This window comes from Barbus barbus, assembly GCF_936440315.1.
Source record: "Barbus barbus genome assembly, chromosome: 4".
Classification (NCBI taxonomy): Eukaryota; Metazoa; Chordata; class Actinopteri; order Cypriniformes; family Cyprinidae; genus Barbus; species Barbus barbus.
Window position 1 is genome coordinate 25,515,333 of NC_136732.1, and position 10,667 is coordinate 25,525,999.

The 10,667-nt window shown below is 37.3% G+C and overlaps 1 protein-coding gene across 2 annotated transcripts; it reads right to left on the minus strand.

Moving 5' to 3' along the window:
* Positions 1 to 4,527: 4,527 nt before the first annotated feature.
* LOC306862104 (large ribosomal subunit protein bL12m-like) lies at positions 4,528 to 9,849 on the minus strand. Of its 2 annotated transcripts, none has more exons than XM_079404739.1 (5): positions 9,642 to 9,849; positions 7,563 to 7,755; positions 6,925 to 7,002; positions 5,322 to 5,459; positions 4,528 to 5,067 (listed from the first exon to the last, which is right to left on the minus strand). In XM_079404739.1, the coding sequence occupies exons 1-5, from the start codon at positions 9,701 to 9,703 to the stop codon at positions 4,951 to 4,953; spliced, it is 588 nt and encodes a 195-aa protein (XP_079260865.1). In that variant the 5' UTR covers positions 9,704 to 9,849; the 3' UTR covers positions 4,528 to 4,950. The 2 variants fall into 2 exon arrangements, with proteins under 2 accessions (XP_079260865.1, XP_079260866.1); XM_079404740.1 differs by lacking the exon at positions 9,642 to 9,849 and adding an exon at positions 8,029 to 8,523 and having other exon boundaries at positions 4,599 to 5,067.
* Positions 9,850 to 10,667: the final 818 nt, after the last annotated feature.

Sequence of the window (10,667 nt, forward strand, 5' to 3'; positions counted from 1 at the left end):
AATTCAACGGCCCGTCGTCAATTATTCCTTACATATATATATATATATGTTTAATACATTTACATTTTACCACCTTTCCATTAACTGTATAAGTGAAAATACATATTTTGTATTTATTCAAAGAGGGTGATGCTGTGCACTGTTTATTAAATGCAGTTAGCTGGACTTAAGGGTGTTTTTGACCCACTAATGTATGTTCAAATACTTACTTTACTTTACTTTACTTTTGTCATTTAGCAGACGCTTTTGTCCAAAGCGACTTACAAATAAGAAAAAGTAACTAAAACTAAAAAGTTACAACTCTATAAATACTATCTACCCACATATTTAAGAAAATAAAGAAATTAAATAAAATTGACACATGCATATAACAACATTTCAATAATAAACATATCAATGAAAAAATTAAATAAAAAGCGATACTACTATCCCTTGCCGGTGTCCCTGCCCGGTGGAGTCGCAAATACATTAACTTTAAATGTTATATTGCATAACACACTACAGTTAAAATGACCAACTTTGGTGACTATTACTGAAAATATTGTAGTAGAAATAAAAGATTTAATTAAAAACACATCATTAAACATAATTTTTTTTTAAATGCATTAAAGATGTAAGGAGGAAGATTTTGAGATTTTCAGAGATGAAATCCATTTGTAAGTAGGCCTACCGTCTCTTTAAAAAGATGATCTGATGAGAGTCTCACCGACAACAACGAAAACCTGACTCCGAAATCCAATTACCTGCTCATTCGGCTCCATCATTTAGGGTCTTGCTCAAGTTCACTATCCTGTTCTTCTAGATTTCTGATACCTGCAGGAAATGGATGTGATCATGTGTTTGTAAAAGCTGCTCCAGCTCAGAGTCTCTCTTCCTCAGATCATCAATCTCCTGCTCCAGTCGCTCCATGAGTCCTTCAGCTTGACTCACTACAGCCATTTCCTGATCTCTGATCATCTGTGTGACCTCAGCGGATGATCTCAGTAAAGATCCTCTCGCTGTCCTCCACTGTTGTCTGTGCAGAGCGCTGTTAAACACAACACAATCACACAGTGAGCTTCAGTGAGACTGAAAGAGCTCCAGCACTGGAGAAGAGTGCAGACTGAGACTTCTCAAACTTCTCTTCTTTATGAGACACCACAGCCTGGAGATCTTTCTGTCTCTGCTGGAACTTCATCTGTGTCTCCTTCAACTCTTTCTGGAAGACAAACCAATAACAGTAAATATCACATAAAACTACCAACACAAAACCAGAACTGCCATAGTTAGCCTACATGAATCCAGTATTGGTGGAGTAGATAAAGATCTAGCCTGGTAAGATTGTAAGTTCAAACCACAGATTCATTCCTGAAATTAAATAGCCTATTACATTATAGTATTACATTTTAATCCGTTTAAAATAATATACTTAGGTGCACAAGGACTGTAGCCTAATGTTTTCATAATTGCATGTTAAATAAAATAAAAATGTTTTATTGTTTACACTTAAACACAACTAGCTAAGCTTAGGAGTGTCTTTTACCTGCATAAGTAGGACTTTTTAAAAGAACATCTTTATATGTCATTTCACAATTACTTCTATTTTCTTTCAAATATGGTTGAAGTTCACTACTGAATTTACTGGCAAACATTTATGGTAAACTAAAGTAATCTTTTATGCAATTTCTATTGTAAAATTGTATGTATTTCAATATATTCAATAAAGGCTACATTTAATCCATTGCATTTCTTTTTACAGGGCTTTTATTCTATGTGGCCGAATCACTTCAGAAGACTTGGATTAATCAGGAGTTGTTTATTACTTTAAATCTGCATTTATGTCCTTTTTGGAGATGGAAAATTTTGTACCTTGTTGATTTTAATGTATAGACTAAAATAGATGAGGTTCTTTAGATATAGGCCTATGCTCCACAGAAGAAAAAAGTGAAATTTTTATTTCAATCTCTGTAATTCCATACCTGTTTCTCTGTCCTCTGAGCTGCACTTGATACGGTTTTGTGGTTTTTATGTTCATACTCCTTACACAGCACACAAATGCATTGTTGGTCAGTGATACAGTTCATTTCCAGCTGTTTATCATGTTTATGGCAGATCATGTCCTGCAGTCATCCAGTGGCATCAATCACTTTGTGTGGCTTACAAGAGTGAAACTCCTCATGACGGTCAAAGTATGACAATAAGTTTCCTGACACACCAGACAAGACTTGACAGCCTTGTATTTTCTTCCAGTACAGACGTCACACTGCACAGCTCCAGCTCCAACGTAACAGCCTTCTTCAACAGCCAGCATGGTGCTTTTAGCTAAAGCAGGTTTTGCACTGAAGGTCTGTCTGCACTGAGGGCAGCTATAGACTCTTCTCATCCTCCTGATTCCAGCAGTCTGTAATACAGCTCTTACAGTAACTGTGTCCATAGGGAATGAACACTGGATCCTTCAGGAGATCCAGACACACTGGACAGATAAACTCATTCTGATCCACTGAAATTCTGGCTTCTTTTCTCAGAAATAGTTCCTGCATCATTATTTGAGTGACCCGTGTCAAACAGGTGTGTCAATACTCAGTAAATCAGTGAGTAGAAAGCGAAAAATGTAAATCGCGCAACTTCAACAGTTTGCTAAGCATTTACATTTACGCATTTAGCAGACGCTTTTATCCAAAGCGACTTGCACTGCATTCAAGTTAAAGTTTTTACATTACCAGTTCTTGCTTTCCCTGGGAATCGGACCCATGACCTTGGCGTTGCTAGCGCCATGCTCTACTATTTGAGCTACAGGAAAGCCGTAATATACCGTATATAAGTAAGAGGCAGATACTGTGAGGCGAGTTTCTCAGGTGCATTTTAAGGCAGCCATGTTTCAACACTATCTGCAAGCAAACCGATCTATCTGCAAGCAAAATACTTTTTTTCTCAGAATTGAGAGATGTGAACTCAAATTGCGAGTTATAAAGTCAGAATTGTAAGATACAAACTCACAATTGTAAGAAAATAGCAATTGCGAGTTGTGTAAATTCGCAAATGGGAAAAGACTCAGACTTTTGAGATTTAAAGTCGCAACTACCCCGTTTTATTTTTTTATTCAATGGGAGAAGAGTGTCCCGCGTCAACAAGCTCGCTGGACTGAACTGAAGTGAAAATGTTCTTTGATAAAGTAAGCGTTCTTTGCTCTTTCTGTACCATGAAAGTATTATAGGCTAATTAGTAACTTGCAATGTTTTATTAAATTCACATTAAATACAAAGTCAGTCGTATTAAAACTATTTTAGGATATTGACACCCATATCTGGTTCAATGCATAGTTAATACATTACACTGACTAGGCCACTTTGCCCATCGCCAGTTGTAGATCAACTGACAATCTATAAAGGTGCAAAATGCATTTACTTGCACATATTTGAGAATCGAGATATTTGATATAGTTTGGTAATATTTTGAATAAAAATTTAATAAAACAAACCTATATCAGTTATACAGTGGTATAGTTGCTGCTGTGAGACTGCAGTGATGCATGACATGGTGAAAAATGACAATGAATAATAATGAAAGTAGGTTAAGATGAATTTTAAAAGTGTGCCCCCTAAAAGCACAAGTGGCCCCTGCCTGGCCCCCCCAATTACTGTGGTCTAGAACCGCCCCGGCTTTTAGGTTAGTCAGATTTCTCTGTTTCAGGCAGCACAATCACACTGAATTTAAATTCAGCTTAATCTGTCAGATTTTCACCAGCACCAAAACTGAGAGAAAATGCTTGACACGTTCTTACATGCTTAATAGTTCACACATGCAGCATGTTTAGGGTTCATTCACATAGAATGGGCATTTGCATTGAGAAATAGTGAAGTGAAGTGAAGTGACATACTGCCAAGTATGGTGACCCATTCTCGGAATTCGTGCTCTGCATTTAACCCATCCCAACGTGCACACACACAGCAGTGAACACACACACGGAGCAGTGAACACACACACGGAGCAGTGAACACACACACAGCAGTGAACACACACCCGGAGCAGTGAACACACACCCGGAGCAGTGAACACACACACACCCGGAGCAGTGAACACACACACACCCGGAGCAGTGAACACACACACACACCCGGAGCAGTGAACACACACACACACACACACACACACACACACACACAGCAGTGAACACACACACAATGAATACACACACAGCAGTGAACACACACCCGGAGCAGTGGGCAGCCATTTATGCTGCGGCGCCCGGGGAGCAGTTGGGGGTTCGGTGCCTTGCTCAAGGGCACCTCAGTCGTGGTATTGAGGGTGGAGAGAGCGCTGGACATTCACTCCCACCACCTACAATCCCTGCCGGCCCGAGACTCGAACCCGTAACCTTTGGATTACGAGTCCGACTCTCTAACCATTAGGCCACGACATTAGGCCCTCAAATATGAGATGTGAGCAGCAGTTGGATGCAAAAGAGAAAAAAAACTGTGATAATTTGGGTGAAATATCTCTTTAAAAAGATATTATTCAGTGTGCAGTGATCACCAATTACTCACTTCTGACAAAAATGGTCTTTTATAATGCATTGATTATTGCTCTATAAGCCATAATGATACAATTACGATACTCAGTACGGTATAACATGTTTATTTAACCACAAGCAATAGCATCACATCCCTTTGTCAGGACAAACCCAGTATCAAAGAGACAGACCAGCTCCATCCATCCTGCCCAGGACAGCACATGTGTAGCTAAACGACAGATGGAGGAATCAGTGATGGGTGGGTGTGTTTGCAGGCTCAGAGCCTGTTAGAGTTCAGTCTGTAAGTTCAACACCCAGACCACCTCTTGTGGACCAAGTGGTCATTTTAAAGGCATTATTTGTTTTTTTTTCAAATTCCTTTTATCTTTTTTGCAAAAAACACAGAACAAAACAATGACTGACAGGTAACAAGTGATCAAGTGAAGGGAGAGGGCAGATATTCACTCCAGCACCACAGTGCCTCCTGCTGCTTCTAGTGCTGCTTTCAGTTTTTCTGCTTCGTCTTTAAATACATTTGCCCGGATCTCCTGAGGTAGAGACTCTACAAGCTTCTTGGCCTGTACATGAGACGAAAACGCATCATAAACAGAGTCCTTTAGAAATGAAAATCAGCAGCAACTCACATTCATGGGTAACAAAATCTAGTGAGCTGCATTGCTGCCTGCAGCCTTTTGACACATTGGAAAGAAACTACATAGACAGCAACTGATATGTGCTAATAAGAGACGGAAATACATTTAGATTAGCCTTCATGCTACTGTGGCCTACAAAAACTCCTCATATTACTTTGTAATACTTAAAAACATTTTACCTGTACAAGATTCAGACCCTCCATGCAATTCTTCACTTCTTTGATCAGTTTCACTTTGTCAGCCGCTTTGAATTCTGTCAGTTTGAGTGTAAAATGGGTTTTCTCTTTCTTTGCAGGTGCCCCCTCCTCTTCTACTGCCTGCAAATTCAGTTAATCATTAGAGCAAAAACTTCACAAACAAAACCATTACATTTGAACAAAAATACACAAAATATTTAAAGCTATTAAAATAGTTTGTTTTTTTCCTCTCTCAACAAATGTTCCATAAAAACCAGTTTACAGTTTACCAACAACTGCAATAATTGTTACAATTACATAATACATACAACATTTACAAACAGGTAACAATTTTATAGAACTACACCAAAATGAGTAAAGGGGCTGAAAATTTAACTGTCATTCACTAGGGGGGAGCACTGGTTTGAGATAAAATGTTAGTTTCTGGTTACCGATCAAATTAGGGCTGTCAAAAATAAAGATAAATAAAATAAAAAAACAAATTTAAAATAGTCCATATTCGAATGCATAAATGTTGCATTCGAATATTAAGTGTGTGTCAGGCAGCCTTTCCGAGATGCGATGAGGATATAGGTGTCATTGCATCTTGTTTTTTTTTCTTTTTTTTTGTTAACGGTTTATTGAATTTTCGTATAACAGTTGTATAAAAAAAAGAAAAAAAAAAGCAACTGTGCAAATTTAGATCCCATCCCACCCCTGGTAGACTTCAAAATAAATAAATATATAATAAAAATATTAATAGATAAAAAAAAATTATTTTTACAAAGATTTTAGAAAAGATGACAACATTAAAAGCTGAATGACATAAATTTACAGTTTTCACATTAGATCCTTGTTTACAAGTGTCATTGCATTTTAATGCTTTTTTTAGCCTATTCAGTTAAAGCCACTAATGCGGCGCTGCTACGTTGTTCATTCAAAATATTGTGGAAAAAGAGAACATCAATGTGGAGATGTTGTTGTTGTTTACGTCAAAACTGAAACCAAGCCGTTCACACAGAACTCATATTTATAGCATTTTCTAGAAGGACATCTATCACCGTTGCACTCACGTCTTGCACAAGAGAGCTGCATGTCTAGAAAGCCATGTAAAATTAATAAGTTCAACTTTTAAAAAACATGTCTTGAGATTTTATGGCAGTTTTTCCCCATCCCATTACATGTTTTTAAATAAAAAAAGTACTTTTTGTGATTGGTTTTCATTCCTTTGTATTAAACTATACATGCAAACATGATGCTGTTTTGTTTCTAATTGTTTAAGCAACTTAATTATATATGGTTTATAAACATTATGCACTTTTTTCAAAGACAGTTGTGTTATTTTATTGCTTTTAAGTAACGTGCATTAGTAATATTTTGCTCGATGCGCCCTCTTGTGGCCTCAGGAGAGAAGCCAATAGCTTTTCCCCCCTAACTGAAATTATGCCTTTTAAATTAGAATATAATTTGAATATTGATCATATTTAAGTACAAAATTCGAATTTTGCCATTTTGACAGTCCTACTCAAAGTTCCTAAAAGCAACAACAAAGCGCATCATATGTATTGTGCCACATACTGGTCTTGTATGACTAATAAAGATTTACCTCAGCAGCAGGAGCAGCTGCTATTGCTGCCATTGAGCCCATGGGCATCATTCCAACATCCTGAATGTTCAGAGTTTTCTGACGGGGACAAAAACACATTTATATCAGTGTTTTTAGTAAAGATGATGACACACTATTAGAGCTGGGCGATATAGTGAATAATCACGATTTCAAATTCAAAAGCTTCGACCATCATTGAACCACTGATGGCAGATGGACTATTTTGACAATGTCTTTCATACTTTTCTGGGCCTTGACAGTGTTAGTTACTTGGCAGTCAATGGGACAGTCACAAGCCTCCTGGTTTTCATCCAAAATATCTTAAATTGTGTTTTGAAGATGAACAAAGCTTTTAAGGGTTTGGAACAACATGGGGGTAAGAGATTAATGACAAAATTTTAATTTTGGAGCGGAGTAACCCTTTACCATTACACTAAGTGCACTTCTTGCATCATTATCCAAAAATTTTACAGACGTCCCAATTAAAATATGCATGCAAACACTTTGTATCGTGTATGTCATAACTGTGACACTTGTATATATGAATTAAAATGATTAAATATTTTAACTGGATTTCTGTTCTATTTTATGTCTTGCATTAAACATTATTTAGCTGGTGTTTTGACAGTGTGCTGCACCTTTAGTAACTCGTTGAGGTCTGACACTTCTATGAGCGTGAGGTGGGCGATGTCATTGACCAGCTGCTGGATTTTGGGAGCGTACTGCTTAGGCGTCCCATCAAGAGGAGGTGTTGCAATGGCATCAGACGGACTGACAGGGCTGGTCTTGAGTGTTCGCAGGGCACACAGTGCTACCATCTGTAGGTTGTGTCTGTGAAATGAGTCCATTCAAACAATAATGAGCACATAAGCAACAACAAATATCAAATAATGCATCTATTCTCTGTTAGCAAAAGAGCAGCAAATCAGGATATTAGAATGGTTTCTGAAGGATCATGAGATCATAGACTGCTGACTGGAGTAATGATGCTGAAAATTCTTATTTTAAATTGTAATAATATTTCACAACATTACTGTTTTTACTATATTTTTCATCAATTAAATTAATTTCACCCAAAAATAAAAATTGTCATTAATTAATTACCCTCGTGTCGTTTCAAACCCGCAAGACCTTGGTTCGTCTTCGGAACGCAAATTAAAATATTTTGATGAAATTCAAGAGCTTTCTGACCCTCCATAGACAGCAACACATCTGATACGTTCAAGGCCCAAAAACATAGCAAGGAGATTGGTAAAACAGTGCATGTGACATCAGTGGTACAACCGTAATTTTACGAAGCTACGAGAATACTTTTTGTGCGCAAAGAAAACAAAAATAACTTTATTCAACAATTCTTCTTAGCTTCATAAAATAATGGTTTAACCACTGATGTCACAAATACTGTTTTACCGATGTTCTTACTATCTTTCTGGGTCTTGAACGTGTCAGTTGTGTTGCTGTCTATGGAGGGTCAGAAAGCTCTCGGATTTCATCAAAAATATCTCAATTTGTCAGTGCAAACAGCCTCGTGGGCAGCGCGACAAACAGCACCGTTGTGCTTCGGGCGTCCCAAGTTCGAGTCCTGGCTCGCGGACCTTTCCTGACCCCGCCCCTCCTTTCTCTCTCACACACTTCGATTCCTGTCTAGTATACTGTCCTATCCTAATAAAGGCAAAAAATAAATCCATAAAAAAAAAAAAACTTCACTGCAGAGGTACGATGCCAATATACGTAATATTGATTTATGACTTTTTAAATTTGTGTTCAGAAGATGAACGAAAGTCTTGCGGGTTTAGAACATCATGACAGTGAGTAATTAATATCAGAGTTTTCATTTTTGGGTGATCTTTTCCTTTAAATGCAGCCTAGGTGTAGATAAAAATAAATAAATATTAATAAAAAAAATTAATCTTACCAACCCCAAACCTTTTACCGGTTTGTTTCTATTAAATTGCATTATAAATATACAGTGGAGTCTAAAAGTTTAAGACCGCTAGTGAAAATGGATCCATTTTGCATTTTTTGTTGCACAATATGCTGCCAGCATAATACTTATAAGAGTTTCTTAACTTGAGGAGGTTAGAGTATCCACTACTGACCTTTAGTGCAAAGGAGTTCACATGGTCAATGTCACACATGTGCTTACAGTTAATTAGTAACTCAATAGATCATGTTAAATACTAATGAACATTGTATCAGAGCTTCTTAATTTCTACCATTTAAAAATAGTTTCCAGGTGCAAATGAGAAAACAAATCCCAGATCTTCAGTGTGGTCTCAGCCTGCATGTCAGCACACAGCTCTTTAAGCATCAGCTGACCAGCAATAGAAACATATAGAGGAAATTATACATTTATGATTCATTAACAGAAGTCACGTGACCTTCCACACCGGTACACGGTCACTCTCGTTTAGGTTAACGTTAGTTGCATTATAAAGTAAATATCAGGTAAACATTAAAACTGTATATTACCTATGTTATTACATGCATCTTCCCTTACTTTTGACGTTGAGAGAATCAGATCTGCTGCAGCAGGATAAAGAGGCATCTAACCTTATGTCAGAATCTTATCTGAGCTCATCACAGTTCAGATTTGTGCACTTTAGAGCTTAATAATATCTGTATGTGTGTTTCATTGACAGCGACACTGCTGACACCTCTAGTGTGTGAAATATTCTTGGTAAATTCTCTGTCCTTGAGCGCAGGCAGGCTCTTACCGGTGTGTGTTTGCCGCGGTCCGCAGCGCGATCCGGACGCAGTATCTGCTGCAGAACATCATGACCCGAGAGCACGACTAACCGTTCAGTGAACGCGACAAAACGACAGGCCAGCTCCCAAAATACAGCTCTCTCGACTGCCAGACCTCCTCTAGCAGAAGCACATGGCGTCCTCCACTGGCTCTTCCTGACCTACCCACAATGCATCGCGCCGGAGGGACATAACTTTATTTAAAATACTTCTGTCTTGTTTTTTTACAAAACCCGTTCTCTTAATTAAATGTCTTAATTTAAAGATAAAAAGCCTCATAAAACAATGGGGAAAATATTAAGGAAAACGTATAGAAATAAAAACCTACGTACATGAGGTTTTAAAATAAAAGTCTCTGAACTGAGACGCATTACATAAATTACATAAAAGTCTCTAAAACAAATCCTAGAAATACCGAGGCAGTGTATGAAATAATGCCACTGACAGAAATTCGAATCTCGCTATATTTAAAAATAACTTAAATTTATTTGAAATGTATTTATTTACTTGCCATATAGGGCTTTCTGTGAAAATAGCAGGTTCCAATAAAATAAAATAAAAATGCATGCATACAATACTTGGGAGCTCCGTAAAAATGAGTCTCTCAAATCCTTCCTATTATAAACAGACCCTTAAATGGTCACTGTGGTTAAACCAAATAAAATTAAATTAATAATTAAAACAAAATACTACAATGGTTATGTAATAATAATACACAGAGGTAATCACTCAGCAAGCCAGCCAGTAAGCAAGCAAGTGAAACAAAGCACACACACACACACACACACACACAAATAAATGGAGCAACCGATGTTGGACCATTCGAGATAAATTAACCCTCAGAAAAAACCCTTATTTTCAGATTTTCTTATACAGTTTAGTTCACTTGTGTGGCTATTGCTCAAAATGTGTTTTATGTGTTATACTGATGGCCAAATGAATCAGAAATTTCAGAGTGCTGTATAAAATAAAATATCACCCTACTTCACAAAATG

Excerpts from the sequence above, each read along its gene's own strand:
- LOC306862104 (XM_079404739.1), bottom strand. The coding sequence starts at position 9,703 with ATGATGTTCTGCAGCAGATACTGCGTCCGGATCGCGCTGCGGACCGCG. Across the intron at positions 5,460-6,924 it reads CAGCTGCTCCTGCTGCTGAG|GCAGTAGAAGAGGAGGGGGC; the intron begins GTAAATCTTTAT and ends CTGAATTTGCAG. Across the intron at positions 5,068-5,321 it reads AGGGTCTGAATCTTGTACAG|GCCAAGAAGCTTGTAGAGTC; the intron begins GTAAAATGTTTT and ends TCTCATGTACAG.